At 34.4% G+C, this 24,593-nt stretch overlaps 2 protein-coding genes across 4 annotated transcripts in view; both read right to left on the bottom strand.

The window, feature by feature from the left end:
* LOC117120753 overlaps positions 1-2,594 on the bottom strand; it is a 5,914-nt gene extending 3,320 nt beyond the window's left edge. Inside the window, exons 1-3 of the mRNA XM_033265833.1 lie at positions 2,237-2,594; positions 1,580-1,687; positions 113-1,047 (exon numbers count right to left, since the gene is read on the bottom strand). Of these exons, the coding sequence (XP_033121724.1) occupies positions 113-1,047; positions 1,580-1,687; positions 2,237-2,327 (1,134 nt within the window). The 5' untranslated portion in view covers positions 2,328-2,594. The remainder of the gene's footprint in view (positions 1-112; positions 1,048-1,579; positions 1,688-2,236) is intronic.
* Positions 2,595-5,841: 3,247 nt separating this feature from the next.
* Positions 5,842-24,593, bottom strand: part of LOC117120743 (RNA polymerase I-specific transcription initiation factor RRN3-like) — a 42,356-nt gene continuing 23,604 nt past the window's right edge. For all 3 annotated transcript variants that reach the window (XM_033265822.1, XM_033265821.1, XM_033265823.1), the window contains exons 8-17: positions 23,900-23,998; positions 22,875-22,958; positions 21,763-21,937; positions 14,774-14,904; positions 12,412-12,542; positions 11,875-11,998; positions 9,048-9,211; positions 8,570-8,725; positions 8,039-8,114; positions 5,842-6,577 (exon numbers count right to left, since the gene is read on the bottom strand). In XM_033265822.1, coding sequence (XP_033121713.1) covers positions 6,446-6,577; positions 8,039-8,114; positions 8,570-8,725; positions 9,048-9,211; positions 11,875-11,998; positions 12,412-12,542; positions 14,774-14,904; positions 21,763-21,937; positions 22,875-22,958; positions 23,900-23,998 — 1,272 coding nt within the window. In that variant the 3' untranslated portion in view covers positions 5,842-6,445. The remainder of the gene's footprint in view (positions 6,578-8,038; positions 8,115-8,569; positions 8,726-9,047; positions 9,212-11,874; positions 11,999-12,411; positions 12,543-14,773; positions 14,905-21,762; positions 21,938-22,874; positions 22,959-23,899; positions 23,999-24,593) is intronic.

The raw sequence follows: 24,593 nt of genomic DNA on the forward strand, positions 1-24,593 counted from the left end.
AATAATGATAATATGTTAAGAGATCGTAATTCAGTAAATATCCCATAGCCCATTGAGTACAGGACCAGAGTCAAGCCTGTCTCTTATACACATCTAGATGTGTATAAGAGACAGATGCATTAGCCCTTATTTTTATCCAATACTTTATGATTATGTCAAGTAGTTGTTTTGAGGCATTATCACCAAGACTCTCTCTTGTGAGTTTACACCAGTATGTTTGTATAATTTTATTTTCAACAACTTTCTGAAACATCACATCCAGATAATCGATTTCACTCATTGAGCTAAGCTGATTTACAGTCAAATGTTTCCTTGTCTCAAATTCGACATTTCGAAAAAATAGAAACACATCATCATTGACTGTGAATAATCCTGATCTATTTTGACGATCGATCCACTCCCTCGAGTAACTGAGGAAAGTATGTGTTGCGCTATCGCTCTTAACTTGCCATTGTGAAAGCACTTCACAGTAGACCTTGGCTGTTTGGCTTTTTCCCTTTTTGAATCGTTTAACTAACACGTACGGTATATATCCAGAAACATATCTTATAACTTGTTCCGTGTGCTTATCAAGCTCAGGACATTCTTTCACATTATATTCAGGAACATCAACCTTGTTTTTGTCAGCTAGAATTAACCTTAACAATGTTCTTTGCAAAAATTGGTTCATGCTCTTAACATGGTGGCCCTTTGCATCAATTTCCAACTCAACCAGCAGACTGACCCATCTACCTACACTTGCAATGGTATATTGATGAAATGCCTGACACATTTTCTCATCGGCCCCTGGTTTCAATTTCTTCGCATTTCCAGCCATTATCACTTGCCATATCATTTTAGCACAATTCACCCAGAAATTCTGATAAATTTCGGATTCTGAACATTTCTCGAGTTCCTTCACCAATGACATAACACGCTTTGCTATTGGATACCGCTTATTGTTGTAGACAGGGTCCTCTACCAATAACTTGAAAGCAGATGTGACATAGTCCTTTACCTTCATCAACATGTTGTCCTCCGTGAACTTTCCTGCTGGACGATCTATACCTAAAAGTAAAAACAATTTCCATTTAAATATTGTAATCACTATGTTTTATTCATGGTCTATCACAATAAAAACACAAAACAGTAAAAACAATTTCCATTTAAATATTGTAATCACTGTCTTATCCATGGTCTATCACAATAAAACCATTTAAATATTGTAATCACTATGTTTTATTCATGGTCTATCACAATAAAAACACAAAACAGTAAAAACAATTTCCATTTAAATATTGTAATCACTGTCTTATCCATGGTCTATCACAATAAAAACACAAAACAGACGGACAAGCTGAAAAAAACATGATGCAGCTATTGTCATGGAGGAATTTTATCTGTGTTATAAAAAAAAATTTATATACGTAAAGGTTTTAGATTTCTTATCCATTTGACTTCACAATTTTAACTGATACACCATGGAGGAAACTAAGCTATACTTCTTTAAAATAATATATCAAATGATTTCCATGAACATTTTATGTGTAGATAATAAACGCATTATGTGTACAATTTACAAAAACAATACTTTACTTACTTATTTTTTTGGTCCGAGATTTGTTAGTCATTTTCTTTTTCCTTGAATCTTTGTCATTGGCAGTCACATCCTTTGTTGCATCTTGCTGTATATCTGCTACAACAACACCTTAAATAATGTAAAAAGTAATAGGATTTTGTAAACAATTAATACCATGGGTTATTCAGACTCTAAATTAGAGGATAGGGTTAATCAAAAAAATAATGTATTTATTTCTGTGTGTGAAATCGACATTTGCTGATATATTTATGGCATAACAACTAGCCCACAAAATCATGTGATCGTCGCCGTCGACAAAGCTTGGCCTAGAAACGGCTGTACGCCGTCGCAAATTGTTTTTAGGCCTACGATGTTTAAAATTATTTACCTAGGCCTAGCCCAGAGCTTGGCTAAGCCTAATAATGTATTTGGGCTAGCCTAGACCTAGGTTTGATTTGGGAAATATTAAAAAGTAATTGATTAGTTGTGTATTGGTTGATATTTGTAAGGATTAATAATAGCTAGCCTACAAAGTATGTGAACATCACCATCGACAAAGCTAGGCCTGGGCCTGGCCTAAAAGCCAAGGCCTAGGCCTACACCGTCGCCGCGATCACTTTATGATCCAGCTTGACACCCCACACACTTCCCGTCAACGTAAGAAAAAAAAATAAGTACCATTTTCTTGGTCCTCTGCTGCTTCATCCACTACACTCAATTCTTCTAGAATTTTGTAATCCAAATCGTCTTCTAATTCATATAAATCCATGTTCTAGCATTTAAAAACAGTTAGGGAAATTATATATTATTGTTATCTAGACTTCGTGGTCGTTCGCGGGTCGCTGCTATTACAAGAAAGGAAAGAAGCCAAGGGTCAAATGCCTGACGTCACTCAACACGGTCTGCTTCTATTGCGCATGCGATATTCTCGGTATTTCACGACTTGCAGCTAATAGGTGTTGCGTAATATACTGATAATTATTTCATTAACGAGATAACAGATGCTGTCGGCGGGGAGGTTTGTACCTTTGATCTTTAGTTGCTGTTACTCCTTCTATTTTATTTTCTCCATGGTTAAGGTCATATTGCCTGATTACCGATAATCAAACATGAACCTAATTAACCCTATAAAATGTAATAAACTAATTGAGGATACAAATATTTAAATAGTTGATAATGATAAATATTATAGCAGTTGCTGACTGGAACAGACACATGGTAAAGAGGTATATGCTTTGAATTGGAATTGAATTAGGAACATGACTTTATAGTCATACCAGGAACTATTTCCTGGTCATGCATCATCAGGTCAGCACAGAGCCAGCAAGACGCTGGATGTAATTGAAGACCCATTGTAAAAAAAGTGTGTTATTTGTATAGCAAATTAGTTCATCAGTGAAATATGTAGCCTATCCATTCTTTCCGGACTTTTCACTATACTATCTGGACCCTAACTCACTCGCCACTGATTAAGGAGTAGTGTTGTCCAAAAGCATTGGTTTTACAGTACTTCCTGTTGATTACTTACATTTTAACTGTTGCATATCAAATTTGTATCTCTACCGAGATCCAGCCATTGTTTCCAACAAACAGATAAATAATAATGATATGATGTTATAATCATATCAAGCATAGCACTTCAACAAAATGTTTATACAACTGAAAACAGCAACATTTTGTCTCATTTCATTTCATTTTGCTTGATACAATTTTTGAGCAATGTTATCATTATTTATCTACTTGTTCATATTGTGCAATCAAAATTTGTAATGTCTTTTGGGATCCATTCCTAAATGTTTGCACAATGTCAAACTATAAAAGTGATGTATCAAAATACTTTACTTATCAGAAGAAATGTGGACACTAATTATGGTGTTTTTTCTGCTTCACTGTGTCACAATATACAATATATGAATGAAATAATAATTTAGAATCTTTTATATAGTGAGTGAATGATTTTATTCATCATCCAAATACTGTAGCAGTGCTAACAATGGTAACTATGAAATGGTATACAGAAACAGCAGCGTGGAATAACCCCCCTAGGCTCTCATGGGGCCAAGCACCAGGCTCCCTGCAGGCCTAAGGGGGCCATTGGGGCCACACATTTTGTTATACATCAACTTGGTACTTCATCGGTTTACCTATATGCACCCATCACATTGATGCCTAATTCATATACCATTTGCTGTATATTTGAGGCTTGCCATTTCAAAACCAGCATACCGAGTAATTAGCAGGCAGTATTGTATATTTTAGTACAGAAAAACCATGGTAATTTTTTTCACTCATAAAATTGGCAAATATATTAAGTCAATTTCAGTAAATGACCCATCATTTTAAAGCCTACAATGTATAAAGGAAGAATACATTAAAAAGTAAATTTTCATTTTTTGTCACTGATGCTGAATTTAGGAATGCAAGTCTCATTTATGAGGACAAGATTCAGCTTGCTGTGAGAAACATGCTAGAATCATCACTGAATGAGTAAATAAATAAAAGAATTAATGACAAATAAATACATTTTAATTTACTATGCCGGCATAACAGTCAGCTTGGCAACTACCTTTAAACAAGCATATTTTTTTATTATTATTATTTCAGAAATTTGAAAAAAATTCTACATTGATTAGGAAAATAAAATAAAAAATTTCCTTATACCAATCTTTACAAAATTAAAATCTTGTAAACATAACAACAAAAAATCCACTTTCTCTCTAGGCCACAAGTGGATTAAATGTGGCCCGCAGGCAACGTAACATCCCCATGATGATTTTGTTGCGTCTGCGAAAACAATTTTAAAACCCTATATGTGCAGCCCACCAAAAATCTGGCTCAAATCCCCATGTCTATTATGGCCCAACACTGATTATCTTTAAAAAGGAAGATTAAATCCGAGCATAAAAGTCCATATTAAGGTATTTGGAAGCACACTGGAAACATCTAAGTTTGTATAAGCCATTAGTGTACATCAAAAATTCACTTTGGCCATCCGACCAAGTTTTATGCCCACCGCTGCTATAGGCTTATAATAGAGACATCATAGATCACCACAGAGTTAATTCTATCTTATAATTGGCATCTACTCTGCTTGCTGTTGGAAAGAAATTTAATACTTATTTTATTAAAATGGTATTGGATAATTTTATACACCCAAAAATAAAAAAATATTTTTCTTCAAACTATCAAGTATTTTGCTTAGAATTTTAGAATCATAATCTTGTGAGCAGAAATGTTACTTCATGTTTTGACAGTACAACTGTTACCTCTTTTTTAAGATTTAAAAGGAGATGTAAACAATAGATATCCACCATGTCTCTTTCATCTTGAGTTGTACTATTAAATAAAATATTATTACCAACTATTCACTTCACTATCTTATGCAACATAAGCAAAATTGATGCACCCAGATTTTCATTTGGACAGGCCAAGCCCCTGTTAGCCACAATTCATCGTACTAAAAAAGAAAAACTTCTTTTATAATTCTTTGAGCATAATACATTCTAAAACATTTCCGAACCACTTAAAACATTTTTTAAATTTTAATAAAAAGGGGCTTTAACGGTAGTACCCATGGGCTGTAAGCAGAGCCTGTACACACCAAAATATTTCAGACACTCTGACTGACAGCTTTACCTTCATCACTTGAACTAATTTCAAAACTGCAATAGTTGTATTCTCGCCACAATCAATGCATCTTCAACAAGTCAAATGGCAGGTTAAGACAGGGGCATTGTAGCCTATAGCCAACAATATCGGGACGGGTTTGCAGCCGGGTCGCTCTTATATAGTTCTGGTGGTGGAGCAGGTATTCTCGAATAATGACTATAAACGGTAGGCCTGTGTACCCGAATGTTCATGTGCATTTCAAGACAAGTAGAGGGGGTTACCTCGGTGTATTGGTCCACTCGGCCCCTTGTCGTGGACATATGAAAGTGTGCTGGTTTACCAGCTGCTGAGGACATGAAGTGACCCTTAGAGGGAGAAAGTTATTGAAAAGTGTAACAACTAGTCCTAGCCCACATATCAAGTACCATGAGCATCTAGTTTGATGGATACCGGCGCTAAGCAAATCTACATTATTATTATTATCATTATTATTATTATTATTATTATTATTATAATTATTCACAATCATTGCATGGCAATTGTGGCATGCTGCTCTCCCATGTGTATCCCAAACACAATTTCTTTATCATGATCAAAATAATTGTGATACGATCACAATTGCCATATGCATATACCTGTACCAAACACAATTATTTATTGTGATCAAAATCATTATGATCAAAATCATTGTTATGCAATCACAATCTTTGGCTTCTGCTCTGAAATGTATGCACACCGAACTAATTGTTTTATCCTGATGTGATCTGTTGCATTATAAGCATAACATTTTTATCCGGATAAAATCATTGTGATGCGATCACAATTACACTGCATTCTCCTTTGCCATATGCGTATCACAAGCACAATTATTTTTATCATGATCTCAATAATTGTGATGCAGTTACAATTGTTGCATTCTCCTCTGCCATATGTGTGTCCCAAACACAATTAATTTATCTTTATCAAAAACTGTTTCATCCTGATAAAAATCATTGTGATGCGATCACAATTGTTACATTCTGCTATAAGCAATACATGCATACCCAACAGAATTGTTTTATCCTCATCAAAATCATTGTGATGCAGCCACAACTGTTATAATCTGCTTTTGTAATACAGTACACGAATACCAGACACATTGTTTCATATCAAAATTATTGTGATGTAATCACAACTGTTGCATTCTCCTCTGCAATAGGTGCATATAGAACACATCAAAATCATTGCGATGTGATCACAATAATTGATTTGTGATCTGACCGATGTCATGCATTTGCTTCAAGTTCCAAATGATGCAGATCTGAAGCCTGGAGAGACACACATGGCAGCGGTTGGTGTGATGCCCAGCGGCAGCAGACTCTCTTTATCTGCATACAATGAGTAACACTCCTCCTCCTTATTATCCTCATCCTGTAACATTACAAAAAAACATTGAATCACTTTCGATGAAATATCGAGGAAATATAGAAAAAAGAATGTCGTTTACATTTTTTTCTGACAGTTATACATGAAAGGGATTTTCCATATTGGAGCTTGCAGCTTAGTGATGAAGATGCATCAAATATGTTGGTTTAAAACTCATGTAAAAAAGCTGGATTCTTTTCATAACCAAAAACAATTTCTTTCTCAGCATGAAAAAGAGTAGGAATAGACCATCAGGAGTCCAAAATTATTGATGACCATACTGCTAAATGCTTAATGCTCTTAAAGGAGTAGGTTTTTTAGTTCCATAAAATAACATAAACTTTTTTCAAAATGTCAAACTCAAAGAGCTCAATCACCAAGCGCATAGAGGCTTTTTCGAATGATGCGCTCTACAAACCCAACTATTATTATTATTATTATTATTATTATTATTAAACACAGACCCTCATTCCCAAAGTAGTAAAAAGGAATATTTACAATTTTTTCCCCTCACTAGAAGCTTTAACAGAGACATACACTACTAGGAAAAATTAGCTTGTCGGTACTTTCTTTCTTTGTGTAACAGGCACCAACTGTTTTGTCTGTGCCTTTGTAGTGATCAAGATGATATAATTAAAACACTAACGACTGTATTCTTAAAGATGCATACTACATCATGTACCTTTTATTTGTAGAACTGTTTATTTATTATACAATATTTTCAGAAGGTACTCTTTGTGCTGTAAGAGTTACCTTCTGAAAATATTGTATAATAAATAAACAGTTCTACAGAGTGGCAGCGCTAGGATTTTCTTGACGGCAGAGCAATCCCCCAACAGGCAGGGCAAGAGTTGTAATTTTGATGCGTTGCGAATTCCAAAGGTCGAGTTGTTCTGTAATATTAAGTAAGAACTTCAAAATAAGTCAAGCCTCTACTAGGCCTACTACTACTAGACTCCAGGGGCCTGCGCCATCCTTCTAGAAAGCGATGTTGTGTGTGTAATGGTATTCCATCCAGCCAAAGCTTAATTGTTTTTGCCAGTGCCCACACCAGTCTTACTAGCATCTATTCTAAATAATTTAGGTCCATTTTATTAGGGAGGACTATTTTTTAGCCATACATAACTACTCAATGCAAGTGACTCAGTTTCGTATCTCCGAAAATGTGAACATTGTTATTGGTTGAAATTTTTTTTCCGGTCCACCTACTTATCCAAATGCAGAATATAAGATTACGTCATTTTTTTGGCATCCTGGTACCTGCATTCAGTTTTTTACAAGTCGCTTATTCCATTTCTAAATAAACTTTCTCGTTGGTGGCGAGTCTACATCAGGATATCACAAGTTTAATAATCTCATGATGACCCAAGACTATTCATGCCTATTATGTCGAGCTGCTTTGTACAATGCTGTCTGAGTTGGCCTCAATATGTGTTTATATTGTAAAACATAATACGAAAAACTAACCTCGGAAGAAGACTGCTGGTCTTCAACCTGCTGGCCCTCCCATAGTTGATACAGTGGTTCTATCAAGGTTGCAGACCTTAATCAAAATTCATGTCAAAAGAAAAATATTTAGACATAAATGAACATAATGCTTTAAAATACACTATGTTTAATTGAATTTTAATAGGCCTATTTTAATAAATTGTTGTATATTGGCCTTTTATTTGTTAACTTTGTCTTTGCGTTGTATTTTGTTGTAAGGGCACCACGATTGTCAGCTAACTGCTGTTTTGGGTTACCCTCGGTAAATAAAGTTTAATAAAAAAGAATAAATAAGATACATTAGATATCTAAGGCCTATTGCTATTCTCCCAAGATTTTAAATTGATGTGTATGTAAAACAAAGAAAACATTTCGGAAGATCAAAGTTGTTACCTACTAAAATTTTAAAGATATTCTTTTAGTGTGAAAAGGGTATAAGTTCTCTTATAGTATATCAGGTTAAATTTCTTATTTCAATAGAACTGATAAAAAAAAAATTAAATAACTTACATGTGAAGGATGTAAGGATCAAATGGAAAAAATGAATCTAGCGGGTTCATATTCGTCAGCTGAGTTGATGTTCCGCATTGGGTCTGTGTCACTACTGGAATAATGGCCCTGTTGTTGCGTTCAATAACCGTATAACAGAATGCTATTTCGTGGATTCTGCAGAATGAAATGAGTATTATGTTAATATTATTAACATTAATTGTTATTAACAAAATTGTAAGATTCTTAAAGTACACCCAGGTAACCCCCTACTCGTCACGAAAGATGAACTATGTTCTTTTAAGCGCACACAAGCCAAATTGTGTACACTGGGCCTACGGTTTATAATCTTTATCCGAGAAGACTCGTTCCACTACCAGAACCATAGGCAAGCGTGCCGTTCGAACCAGCGCTGATATTATTGCTGTAGGTTGTGGCATCCCTGACTTTAAACTACTTGGCCATCCAACTCACCATGAGAAATTCATAGCTTAATTACCTGGTAATTGTTGCAAACATATTGACTACTGTTGGTAGGCAGACCTTTAGTGGGTTCAGTCTGCACGTCACAATTCTTTCCAAGTTCAGGCTCCTTGCATAGAGTAATCCCTTCTCACTTTCAATGATGTTTTTGTGTCGAAAAACAAATGTGTAGAATATTGCCTGTGGGAGGAACAGAATCAAAAAACAAAATGATTATTAAATCTATTTTATTCCTTTTGATACTAAACTAAGAAAATAACTGAATGAAATTTAAAAGCAATTATAACAACATAGAGATTTTAAAAGACAATAGAACAGTGTTAAAGAAACAGGAATAAAGAGAAAAGAGCAGAAAAGAGAACTATATTATTATTCAGATATAATTTTATTTACTTATTTTTATTTATTCGGTATAAAACACTCAAAATGCAAGAAAAGTTGAAAATTTCTTGAGTTTACATATAGAAATAAGCCTACTAAATTGAAAACAGACATGAAAGAAGCATAATACAATACAATCAAAAGTATAAGCCTACAGTAAATAATTAGAAAATAACTAATCTATAAAAGCTGTATTTACAATTTTATAAAAAAATATTAATTTTATAGTATCAAATATATATTATTATTTCATATACTACACAGCAAATTGATTATTAATTATTATTCAGATACTATTATTATTATTATTATTATTATTATTATTATTATTCAATATTATTATTTTTTAATATTACTATTATTATTATTATCATTATTATTCAGATATTATTATTATTACTATTATTATTATTATTCAGATATTACTACTATTATTTTTTTTTTACTCAATATTATTATTATTATTATTATTATATTAATATTATTATTATTATTATTACTATTATTATTATTATTACCTTATTAATTTACTTGGTAGAATTTCATCTAGTCTAGTCTAGTTTATATACTAAAGAACCAAATACAGCATATTAATTATTATTATCATTATTATTATTATTATTATTATTATTATTAATATTATAAAATAAATATTATTATGAGACTTTTTTAAAACCTATGCACTTAATATATTTGATTCATTTTAAGAAAACATTTTAAAGGAAAAATAATAATGATCCTATTAGCCTTAACAGAATACAAAATTAAAACATAAAGCAAAATAAACCACAATCATAAAAAAAAAAATACAAAAAAACATTAAAATTCCTAATGTGGAACATAAACAGCCGTTCCACCAAAATGATATCACTCCTTTTCAGTCTTTCTAGCCAAAATACGAGCTACAGTGATATGGTGAATGTGCCATGTTGTCTCCAAAATTTCCCATCAAAACTTTTAAATCGATCAATTTCTTTGTTTAAAATTAGGCTAAATACTCATCTATTCTCATCCATCTTCATCATGTTCTTGCGGTATTATAGATGATTCTGTCATTCTGTCATTTTTTTTGTTACTATACTTCTATAGATATTTGTAGAAAGCACAAAATGTGGAGCTAGTTTTGTTATGCATTGCCTACAACCACTTTCATTCATCATCATTACTCATCATTAATCCTTCTCCTCATCATCAATAATTTCACCTAGTTCGAGATGCTGTTATTAAAGTGCATTGACCCAACATTACATAAACCTTAATTTCGTTCTTATATTTTTATATATTTTTTTTCATTCGTACCCAACAGCAAGTAAAGCCAGGTACTTCCTGCGGCCAACAGTCGTCGGCACGACACAATTCTACATAGAACACAACGCCATGACGCGCACGCAACGAATTGGTTTTTAATGACAAACAGCTCAGACTGCCACCGACAATCAACAGAGGGTGCTACATCATCTAGCACTCACAGGGACCAGAGTTGGATATGGTTGTACGACGCAAGGATGGACGATGGTTTTAAAGGTAAATTCACACCGAATCCGAATTTGGTTCGTATGGCTAACAAAAAAAACGAAAAAAGAAAATCAAATCAGAGGTAAAGAATATAGGCGCGTACTAAGACGCGAATTAAAAATGTTCTATGAACAGAATTCGCATTCGGTGTGAATCTACCTTAAACCAAGTCTCTATCAAGTTTTATTTGGAGATGTATTTTACTTTAAGAAAAAAAAAATCTGCTACCACAGATTACAGATTTAAAGAACACTTGGAATTACACCAGAAGCCTGAGATTAGAAGGCAAACACCTTAAGCACTAAACTCCACTCAAAAAAATGATTGATTTACATTTAGTAGTTCAAGCTCTAGCTACAGGTCTCTTGACCATCCTGCTACTTTTAATTAAGGCTTTCCATGCAGAAAAGTTAGTATTTATTATTGTACTCTTTAAAATTTTAATTGCATAATTACTTTAAACTTTTAAGGTAACCACACCCTTTATCAAGAACCTTTAATGCAGCTGGTCTCCACTACATGCATATTTCAATTCCTTCAATGCAGCCGCAAATTTAACAATTTATTGCAAACATAAAAATTTCCAATCTACATTTTTACATTTCTTTTCATATTTATTATGTCGAATTATGAAGAATGTGACATTATGAATAAATCAGGGAGCCCACTACGTTGTATGACAGTCGTACGGCCGTTGGCCTACGAATTCAACTCAGCTCCCGGTGAGTGCAAGACGTCACGACTCTGTCTACTGATTCTCGGTGGCAGTCTGAAAGCATCGTCATTAAAAATGATCCATTGTGCACGCGTCGTAGCATTACTGTATGTTCTCCATAGAATCAAGGCGGCCGACAACCATCGGGCGTAGTCGGTGCCCCGCTTTATTAAAGTTTTCAAACTTTAATGGCATTAAAATGCCTTAGAATTTATAGGTGATTTAGCTTTACCTGACAAACAGAATAGAAGGTACCATGAAGATTGACGTCTGCGTAGGATCTTGTGCTGCCATCCTGACAGTCAATGTAACGATGGACCCATGATATCATCACATCTAGGCCAGTTCTCACAGCGCTTTAAAACAAAGACACAGCACTTGCATTATAAAAAAAAAAACAAGACAATCAAGATTGCAATTTGCTAATTCTAGCAAATATATATATTGTCATACACCAAAGCTTGTCGCTAATAAAGCCACTTGATAGATGGAGATCACTGTGCGAAGGTGTTAGCGCAATGCCGACAAGCGGTGAAAAAGCGTCAGAGTGGTTGCTAAAACCAAAGAAGCAGGAACTTAATAAGATTCTCTCAGATCCTACAATTTCAATTTTCTTTTATCCTTATTTGTAATAAACTAATATGATTTGTAGGATTGAATATGTTTTGTGAATGACTGTGATTGATTGTGTCATTAGAAAAATATCTGTGCTAATGATGCACAGATAATGATGCAAACAAATATGTTTAAAAAAACTTTAATTACTCACGCAATTGGTACAAACTTTGCCCTGGATAAAAAGCTGGCCACGTATGATGCAGCTGCCTGCCTGACGATTTGTGAAGTGTTTGGGTTCTCAATTTTCTTCCAAAGGTAGTCTAAAAAGAGATCCGACAATCCCTGCAAAAAGTAAGATCAATATAGACCATTTTTGGTTGGTTGGTTTTGCGCTGTGCTTTATTTGTAACTAGCCAGATGCTCAGGCTAGGCCACTGGAAGTCCCCAGTTAGTTGCGAGACGTTGGTAGCGCTGTTTCAAAATAAATCCAATAAAATGGCCTATTCATAAGTTTAGGAGGCATTTTATTCTCAATCATTTTAGCAGATGCAGTGGTTGAATCAAGCGCTCAAAGCCCACCCCTCAATTTTTCAAAATTATTTTTGTAAATGGAGGAAAGGGGAAAACGTTAATAAAATTTAGGTCAAAAGGTGCCTCCGGCCAGTTGTAAAATAGATTGTGTTAATGTAATTTTTCTGAAAAATGAATTGTGTTACGGTTTATTACAGTTCATTTCATTTGACAAGTATGATAGCACATTGCTCAATAATGGACGACGTTTAGAGTAATTTTGACCTTTTCAGCAGTACACTCATGTAACTATCTGAAGCCTATTTTTTTAAATCTGGAAAAAAATTTCATAATAATTGTACAACACAAAAAAGAGAAACATAAACTTGATCTTTAAAGGGAAATGCACAATCAATAAATGTTATTACCGCTTAATATGGCAGGGACTCCAACACATGCACGCTTGGATTGTTTCTTCAAACCATCCACAGATGAATTAAAATCACTATATTACAAATCTTCCTATCTAATTTTTACATCCTATTATTACTTATTCGTTCAATGTACAGTTTAATGCAGCTGGCCTCCAAAAGCATTGTTCCTTAAAATCCATTAACAGACGAATTTATTATCACTATATTACAAACCTGAATTTTCAAATCTATTTTTTACATCCTGTTAATACTTATTAGTTTAATGTACACTTTAATGCAACAGGGCTCAAACGCATGCATACTTGAGATTGTTCCTTCAAAACATCCACAGATGAATTAAAATTATCACTATATGTGGCAAGGACAAGCCAAACTAGTCACTCGTCGCAAATTGTGTTTCAGAGAAAATAGCAAAAACATGCTAGAATGTAAAATTTTTAAAAATTTATTTTATTTCACTAAACTAAGGTTTATGTATCTATACATCATGCTGTGCTGTAATTTTTCCCAATTTCAATGTTAAAACAACACTTTTTAATGATTTATGATAGTTTCTGCATGAGAAATGCCTGAAATCATAAACTTTGAAGGCTGATTTCTCATATATTGTTCTTTAAACAGCTGTATGCTTAAATGCTTGTAACTTCATAAGGAAATGTCGGATTTGAATAATTTTTTTACCATTTTATAGCTCTTATTTTATTCTTTAACCCTGTTTTAATAACTCAAAATTGATTTTTGCGACGAGTGACTGGTTTGGCTTTTCTTCGCCACATATTACAAACCTGAATTTTCCAATCTAATTCTTTCACCCTATTACAGTAGTTTTTAGTTCAATGTACACTAAAAACACAACATAAAATTGCTAATGATCAATTTATATTGGATAATAAAAAATTAATGGTTTGTCTTTTTAATATTTCATAAATAAAAATAAAGGCTATACAGGAAGGTGTTGAAATATTCCTCAATCTTTTAATCATATCCACAAATGAAAAAAAAAAGGTCAAACTCGGGTCAAGACATTGAAAAAATTAAAAGTATTTAATTATTTATATTTAAATTATATAATTATATCCATTGTAATTTGGCTTCCTGTTATGAGCGACTGCTGTTGGATGCTCTTTCATCATCAAATAACCATTCCTGAATCAATAAGTAAAATATCTAGATTTGAAGACATTGGCATCACACCATATGCCAATCATTATTAGTAAGGTTAAGATCATAAGGTCATAACCTAATTCACTATATGACATAATGCCGTGACCTGTAAAAGTATTATGAATACAGTTTTGTTCAGATTTGCGAGAATGCATGAGTGCGATAGAGACATGACATTGCATGAAAGTATAGATAGTGCGCAAGATATTTCAAAAGAGTTGATGTGTATAATAGCGTGTTTATTTCACTTTTGATTGTTTAGTACATTTTATTATTATATATTCAAAATTGAGTTTTACGACCCAGACAACAGAACCTGACAAAATCCAAATGAATATAATTATGAATGCATGCAATTCACCACAATGAAGTCAAACCATCACAGATGGTTTATCTAGGCCTCGACCCTTGTCCAAGTGACCTGAGAGCCTTACCCGCAAACCATCTTGCATTTAATAAACTTACCTGACGGAAACTGCAAATGAAGAACATAAAGAACTGCACATGGCAACACGCATGCGTTGGCAACACGACTATTTCAAATATAGACAGCAAATTTCGGTATAGATCTTTAGTACAATCAATATTAAATTCATCTGTCAAGAAAAACAAAAACATTGCACTATAATGAAGGTTAACGTTGATAAATTTTCATTACTTCCCAATATATTGGGAACTCATCAGTTATTTAATGTGTAATATAAGTCAACTTTATTATTAGTATTATTATTATTAAGTGTAGTTTAGTCTATCGCAGTAGTCATATATTATTTATCTGTTCTTTCCATCACATATATGAGCACTGAATCTTTTTGCACAAAATAATACAATAGAGTGGCATCATCATATTTATTACTATTATTGATATAAATTATTGTTAGATGGTTCAAGTGGCTTAGATATATGGTAGGTAGGGAGAATAACCAACTTGCAGCGTCATTGCGCTGAATTGCGTATGGGTGTGGTCTGACTACCTAGCAGCCTAAAGAGGCCATAATAGTAGCTACATGTTCTCATCATTCCACAACGACATGGGCTGAAATGAACCGTAACATCGGGGTAACCCCCTACTCATATCCAAATGTGTACAATGGACCTCCATTTTTAGTCACCGAGAAGACTTGGTCCTACCGACCAAACCCTGGGCGAGGAGCGGCCATTTAGTCACTTGACTTGCCCAAATGCAAAATTATACATATTTTAAAATATACGCAAATTTAATTTCATTTTTATAATATTATTATTGCTTTCAATCATCCAACAATTTTAAAATACCAAAATAAAGAGGTTGTTCAGGGAATGTTCAGAATAACGAGGATATTGTTCATTCACGCAGGGCGTATATAGGAGAGCTAGGGCGAGTCCATTATTTTTCTTTTATGCTCGAGAGGTAGGTTTCATAGGAAACTTAGGCATTTATCAGTTTATCCAGGTAAGTGTTCACGAAATAGCCAGGTAAAATTAATAGAGCTGTCATCAAGAGATGTGCTTATCATATCGTTTGACAACAAATTCAATATCCAAATACAATTAAATAATACTTTTAGCAGTGGTATAAACATTGTTTGGCTACTGGCTCCAAGAATATCCATAAAATTTAAAGTTATAGATACAAGACAAGATATTTAGTCACCAGGCTAGTTATAGTTAGGAGCTTATCCAACAACTGGTGTACTGGTTTTTTTAACTAGTTGCTCTTCATTCTATAGCCTAGAGCCATTTTGATGTCAAATCTAACTTTTGTATACCACCAGTTTAGCTGACTGAGCTAAGATGCTAAATTAACGGAAATCGTCATTCATACAAATTTATGAGGAAGAAAAACACTGCATCTAATGTACAAATTCTTTATAAAATAGTTGTTATCTTAAAAGCTAATTAGCTAATATCTAGAAAATCAATAAAATACTCCTTTAACTTCTTTTTGAACTTACAGATGGGCTCATCGATGAATTTACTCCCTGATTTTAATTCATTACTCCAAAAATAGTTGGGAAAAGTTTATTATTATCTGTTTTACATCATTAGAGTAGAACCAACTATAAATGTGGATAATTTGATGTTTAAAAGCAGCTGTTTTGAATTAGCTTCAGTTTAAAAAAAACAAAAAGCAAATAAGTAAACAAATCTTGTTATAAAGAGATACTATCAGTAAATCTAAAAACAATTGTATGCCCATATTTAGAAATGAGGTGCCTATATATGGTTATAATGTGATGTCATCATGACCATATTCAGGCATATCACAGTTTTTTGTCAAATACAATTTGATAGCCTGCACATCACTTTAAGCTCTGTCCCCATTACCAATTTGTTTTGACAAAAAACTGTTCTATGCCCATGTTTAGTCAGGATGTGCCTATATATGGTCATTATGTGATGTCATCATGACCATATTTAGGCATATGTCACATGTCCTTGACAAATACAATTTGATAGTGTGGACAGGCCTTGTAGCTTTGGTTTGACTTCATTGCGTGGAATTGTGCATCCAAAATCATTATAATTGTTTGGATGATGTCGAGTTGAAAAAAAGTCCTATAATACATAACCTGGTTTATTATTATTGTTGTATTATTTTTCAGGTTTTGTTACAGTACCTTTAACACAATCAGTAAATCTTTGAACTAAAACCTTTAAATGATTATTTAAGTAGCTGTACATTAGCTCTCTCAGTTTAATTACTGTTCGGCTCTAATAATAATTATTACTTCCTCGTTTCTATTTTTTTTTTATAAACATTGAAAAAACTACATCCTGGATACCCATTGACGCAGAACATACTTATACATCTAACTGTTCAAATCCTACATTTTAATGAGCAGAGAGTTGACTTTATATCTTCGAGGAGTGCCTGAAGGGTTAACATTGTAAAAATTACCGTCCACCTGTGAGTGAAGCACTATGGATTGGCTTGTGCACTACGCATACATTTAGATCTACAAGGACTCAATATAACACTTCAAATACATTCCATGCCTGACTACTATCGTATGTGAGTATTATAAAACTGATCTAATTATTGTGCCGGGCAATCACTGCATCGGCCCGCTAGAATCAAACTCTGTTAATTGTGGTGTTAGACAACGCGACGTCTGCTGATTGTCGGTGGCAGTTTGAACGGACGCCATTAAAATCAATCTGTTGCACACGCGTCGTGGCATTGCCTTCTCTATAGGATCGTGTCAGCCGTCGACAGTCGTACGCACAGGGGTGGCACTAGCAGGGGGTCCAGAGGGCAAAAGACCCCCATTTTGAACCCCGTCGGAGAATTTCAAGCAAGATCGTTAGTGAAAAATCAAATCTCGAGCGCCAAATGTACAATTCAAGCATGCCTTACTAAGCTGTCAAAAAATATTTAGTGCGAGCACTGCTACCATATGTGTAAGGTGTTGCGGTCTTACCATATGTGTAAGGTGTTGCGGTCGTATGGGTTGCCATGGTGCGCCAGCTCTCCCCTGACACGGGGCTGGTACTGTACCTCCAACAGGGGGTTAGTATCCCCGACAGGGGTCTAGTATTTTTTTTTCCCCGACCAGTGGCTAGGCTTCCCCGTCGTGGAGGGAGGAGGGGGAGAGGGCGGGGCGTAGACCCCCTTGTGGGCGGCTTGGAACTCTTGTCAGGGAATTCCTAGCACCGCCCCGGTGTACGCACTTAGTGCCCAGCTTTACTTATCTAATTATTCAGGAGTCCCAAGTCTTTTGGAACTCGCAAGAGTCTCCCGAAAATAAGGACGGCCTCCCGCACTCCAGCAAGCAAGCAAGAATTTCTGGGATAATAACACATCTCTCACAAACTCATATTTGGGTGTTTTTACTACTTTATTACATCGATTGTCTCACAACTGTCAGTGCCGATGGGTATCATCATCATGCTCAGCAAAATACATCAAATATTTAAAGAAAGATAATTTAACAAGAAGAAAAAGGATTTCTTCCAACGTGCAACCCTGAATTATTAGTCATGGTGAGGCACTCCCAAGGTGGGATCTACATCCTTTCTCTCTCTCACTGTTTCAAATTTGCTAGGCCTTTTTAACACTAACCATTATGTAGACTTTAATACCACCCACCAAGTGACATTTCATGTCTGGCCACCCACATGAAATGGTTATCATGATAAGATGCTCCTCTCGAATTAAATTGCTGTTTTTCGTATGTTGTATTTTTTTTTTTTATGTTTTTTTGCCAGGTTTTTATCCCTTTTAATATCTTCAATAATAATAATTATAATCATTTCTTTTTAATGTAATATTTTAAATTCTATACTCTTATAATTGTAAATTGCAATTTTGGCCACTGGCCAACATAAAGCTACAATTTAGTCCCTTCCTTGAATAAATTAAGTGATTAATTATTCCTACTTGAGAAGACCTGAAAAGTAAATTTACTGGAAGACAAACACAATCTACATCAATATGAATGAAACAAATTTAATCAGGAGGTTGGGATTTAGTAGGATCATGTTCATTTTCGAAAATTGGCATGATCAAATAAACTTTATATCCACCAACATAAAAAGCAAGTAATTTCGCAACCTTTTGTAAATATTAAAGAAAATTCCATCGTTAAAGTGTAATTCCTACTATAATTGCTTATATTATTAATGAATGACAATAGCCAGAGCTAAAAATAAACTTAATTTAAAATCTAATTAGATAATGCAATAATAATACACAATAAATATTCGATCACTAAATTAATTAGCTCATAAAAGACTGGTTTGTTTTTTCTTAGTAAATTGCAAAACACAATGTCACTGGAGTCAAAGCAGAGTTTAGATAAGTTGGTGACATTATCTACACATTTGTCAATTTTCTTCTTATGTATAATGTTATGTATTAACTGGTATTTCTCGTGACTTTGAATAGCTGGATTATGCAAATATATGGTTTTAATGTGATGTCATCATGACCATATTTAGACATGTCATTATAAAAACTATAGTGGAGAGATACGTATTTGTCTTAAAGTCATGTTCAGACATGTCTAAATATGGTCAAGATGACATCAAATCATGACCATATATAGGCACACTATGTCTGTATATGGAAAACTTGATAGCGTGGACAGAGCTTAGGAAACGATTTAATTTTCGGGTGAAAAGGTCAAAGTTCAATGTCATACAAAGTTAAAAATTCACAACAACAAGCATGTCGTGGCGTAATGCTTAAGTTGTCGCACAGGCCAGTATTGATTAAATGAGCTATAAAATATGGGAGCTTAAAAAATTGCCTAAAATTCCAAATTTGTTTTTCACTATAGATCAACAGTTTAATGTTTTATTAATTATGTCCCAAAGTATTAGTTCCCAAATGGTTAACAAATAGTTTATTTAATGTTATTTTGATAGTTAATTCTATTAAACAATGTATGCACAAATAACTTTGGAAGGCAATTACTCAAAATCGTGTTTTTCTTGACTCTAAGAGTGCTGTGCTTTCACTTTCCAATAACTTAGGCTAGAAATGTCCAATTTCAATGAATAACCCCACATTTTAAAGATCACATACTCAGGTATCTGAAAATACCAATAACTTGAATTTCAATTTTTGCTACAACTTATACCCTATTCAGACTACACTCTCTTGCGATCGGTTGCGATGTAATCGGTGGTAATTACTCCCGATCGCAATCAACGAACGCATTCAGACCAACACAAACAAACTTTACATTCTAGGGACTTGGCCTCCGGTGGCTAGGCCCATGTTGCCTGACCTCAGTCAAATAGTGCCTGTGGAATACGTTGTGATTCGTTGCGATCAGATTCCGTGGTAATCGGGAGTAATAAAGATTATAGCACCCAATCGCAACGGGCAGCGTGACCACTCACAATTTTTGATATACCCAATGACTGGGTCGAAATTACCCAAGATTCAGCAAAAATTGTCCAAAATTACCCAAGCTTCCTGAAAATGCATTAAAATTTGAAAAATTTCCCTTTTAGTTCAATTTATAAACCATTTTTTTTATTGTAATTGTTTGTGCTAATTATTAAAATTAATATTCATGAGGTGATAATACGGATAGAAAAATACGCCCTCAGTCGGCCAGTGTTATCAGTAGATCAGCGATCAAGTTTTATTATGTAATGCATTAATTAGGTAAGATCAATGGCAACGCAAATCACAAATAAACAATTCTGAACCCATGTTTATAGCAATTAACAGTCAATTAACAATGTTATGTACACTTTGTTTAGTTTTGCTTACTTGAATGGACTGAAATATACTTTGTTACTTCTTAATTCTTCCTCTATGAAAAAAATATTTAATTTTTTAGTATAAATGAAAAATACCCAAGGATTTGAACGGAATACCCAAGAACCCAAGATCAAGTCAAAATACCCATGATCTTGGGTAAATACCCAAGCAGTGGTCACGCTGGCAACGGGTAACAATTGCGATATCGATTACACATCGACTGCTATTAGTGAGCTTTCACACACGATTTTACTTTGGGGTGCGATTGGGTGTCGCAATTGCTACAACAGATCGCAATGCGATGCTAGTCTGAATGGGGTATTAGCCATTTTGCTACAACATGCCTCATATTTGATGGAGTACAATATAGTGATGGTAATTGACAACACGTTCTCATGGCAACAATATGCTTCTTCCCAACCCCTTCTATTGGATACACTTAGCAGTACTGCTGTGGCTTGATTCACAAAACCCCCTCACTCCTTGATAAATCTTCCTATCACCTGGTAGAAAGTATTTATATTCTACCAAGTAGCCATAATTACAATTCTGGTTGGAGAGAGACAAACACATTCAGTGTCTTTTGACAATGCAAAAAATGGAGAGCATGTGATTTGACCCATGACCTCCAGATCTAGCTGTGTTAACCACCCCTTTTAATTTAAATAACTCATGTACAACAATTTAAAATGTAAACAATTTTTAATTTCAGATGTCTCTTGCAATTTATAAATGTTTTGTTTTTTCAAGTGTGTAGAGTTTCGTGCCAAAATGTGAGACATGCTAGGGCTGATAATAGGGAGCCTTCGATTTGTGCGACGGAATCACTCATGCGTGACCGTCCTACCTGGCGTCCAACGTTCTCTGAATACGTAGATTTGGCCAAATTGCATTCCAGAATCTACTCGACAAGGTAACCTTAACGTTTTCGCATGCGCAGATGACTTTTAGTGACATCATTACGTTCTACGTCCTACCGTCGTCGTGCAATCGATAGCTCCCTAATGATGTTGACAATGACAATGATGGTGATGATGCATAAAACATAAGACATTCTAGGGCTGATTATGATGACGATGATGATAAAGATTGTGATGATGCCAAAACGCGAGGCATGCAAGGACCGATAATGTTACTGATGACAACAATGATGGTGATAATGCCAAAACGTGAGAAAATTCAGGGCTGACAATGATTTTTATGATGGCAATGATGGTGACGACCAACTGAAATTATTAATCAACATTGTTACCGTTTGGATGGCAAGTATCATGGATGTATTCCAGCATAATTTTCATGAGGACATCAAGTGTATTAGCTAACGGATGTTTCATTGGCCGTATCGTCTTCTTGCTGTCTGTTGTCTCTTCTTCTTCTTCTTCTCTTAAATTGCACTTATCTTCAATTACTTCTTCTGAAACTCCATCCTGAAATGGGATCATGGTATATAGAAGATATATTATAATAGCTTACACTAGATGTACTATCATGGCATAAACTAGATGTATTGTGGCACACAGTATAGAAGATGTAGCATTGTGGCATATAGTAGATGTAGCATACAGTAGAAATAAAGTATAAAGTGAAATATTCAGATGTATTTTGGCAAGTAGTAGATGCAGTATTCTTGCATACAGTATTGTATTACAGTGCCATGGTAGATGTAATATTCTGGTAATATGTGATATTGGGGCATATACAGTAGTTGATATAGTACTGTGGCATACAGTAGATGTAGCGCTGTGGCAGACAGCACCATGTAGTACTGTGGCATCTGGTAGATATGTTATTGTAGCATGTGGTAGATTTAGTATTGTGGCACATGGCAGATGTATAGTATTGTGGCATATGGTAGATGTAGTATTGTGGCATACGGTAGATGTAGCATTGTGGCATACAGAAGATGTAGTACTTGGTATACAGTAGATGTAGCATTATGGCATATGCAGTAGATGTAGTATGGCATACAATAGATGTAGTATTGTGGTATAGGGTAGATTAAATAATGTGGCACATGGCAGATGTATTATTGTGGCATACAGTAGATGTAGTATTGTGGTTGATACAGCATTATGGCATATGGTAGATGTAGCATTGTAGCATACAGAAGATGTAGTACTATGCCATACAAAAGATGTTACTGGTATTATGGCATACAGTAGATGTAGCATGTAACATACAGATTTTGATCTGTGACTTAATAACTTATGTGGTTCTTATAAATATATGAAGTTGAAATTTCATTTTTATGGAATTTATTTTAATTTTTTATTTTTTTTTTTTTGTGGCATATTTTTAATACGGCCCTAGATTAATTTAATGTAAAAGCAACTATCTGATGGTTGATAATGATATTGTTCTAACCATTTCAAACATAACATCCTCCATGTCATCTTCACTATCCTCAGCATCCTCCGCTTCCTCTATTTCTGCCCTTGGAGCATGAACCTTCAAAAAAATTTAAAAACATTGGCATAGAGTAAGTATATTACAACAGTGGTGGATCCACTTTATTTTAAATACAGAGGTGGCCTAGGGAGGGAATTTCATGGATAGAGGGTCCTCACACCTTAGCCCCACCATGGTAAAGGCGATGTAAGACAAATTATGATTGTTGCTCTTGATAATTACGGCTCCCGATAGACGGAAATGACACTCATACTTGAATATGTTGAATACAATTTTATTTTTTCTCCATTTCTTTTTTTCACCCCCAAACCACCCTCCTAAATCCACCACTGTACAATCAATATCTGTTCTTTTTACAATATTCGTGAGTGTGCAATAATCAGGTCTCAGCTTCATTTATTTCCAAATAATGCATAAATATATACATTAAGTGGAGGAGGCTAAATAAGTCCTTGTATAGCCCCCTAAAATCATGTTGATGATGATGTGAGTAGAGGTCTTGATGATAAAATATAGTGGATCGATGAAAGACGATGACTATGATGATGGCGATTAGGATACTTCTCATGGTTTACTGGTGAAGCTCGCTTCACCCTGTTGTTTTATTTTATTTATTTATTTGTTCTGGTTTCCTCGTCAGTTAAATGTTCTCCCTGAGAACGCAAAACTACATTACTATTCCAATGAAACCTCAATGGTTATTTTAAACTTTATAACCCAATTATATTGACCATGTATCCATTGTCAGAGGTGGATCCTGAGATGGCAGAGAAGGGGGTACGAAAGGGAGGCCGAAAGTGGGGCAGATCGAGATAACACTACCCTAGGTGGTCTGCAAACTTTTGTTTTCTAGATGCCCGAAAATAACCTCTGAGGCATTTTTTCTTTTTTCTTTACTTTCGAAAAGGGGAGGGGGGAGCCGAGACCCACCCCCTCTCCCACACCTTAAATCTGCCCCTGATTGTGGGTAGCTCACTTACATCCAATAGTATCAGCTTCTCTATAATCAGCTCTAGAATTTTCTGTCTCAATCTAGGCACATACTGTGTTAGAACAAGCAGATTCTTGACATAGCATTCCTATATAATGGGTAAGAAAAGAAAATATGGGATACAAGATAACTTTCTACTGGTTATTCTACACTTTGGTCATATTCCATGGTTCGATCATTTTCAAACTTGGTCCAAGCAAAGCCCATAAATCAAAACTGTGCCAAGTAAAAATGAATCCATTTTACATAATTTATGTAAACACAGTTAATAAAACATTTATCTTGCTGTAATGTAATGTAAATAGTAGAGATTTGCAATTTACATTATTCTACATTAAGTTCAACAAAAATATGTGCTTTTTCTCAATCATCAAAAGTAATAGGCAAGTTGGTCGTTGCGATACATAAACCATAAACAGAAAATCCACCGGCACTGACAAGTTTAGGTATGCTTTAAAACCCTAAATTTATAACCCCAAAGGATAAGCAAGACTTGCTTTATACCTTGTTTTAGTGACCTACCGTCTGCCAATAATGATGATTTCGAATACAAATAAAATTTAATTTTTGGCCAATTAGCACACCCATCACCATGAAAAAAATAGAAATTTCAGAAATAAAATAAAAGCTTTTCTTTAGTTTGTCCGCCGCTGCCTTGAAATCTCCAAAATTAAGATATGTAT

Source organism: Anneissia japonica, unplaced genomic scaffold (assembly GCF_011630105.1).
Source record: "Anneissia japonica isolate Jap-2015-1 unplaced genomic scaffold, ASM1163010v1 scaffold69_len1423075_cov170, whole genome shotgun sequence".
In the NCBI taxonomy this organism is placed as follows: Eukaryota; Metazoa; Echinodermata; class Crinoidea; order Comatulida; family Comatulidae; genus Anneissia; species Anneissia japonica.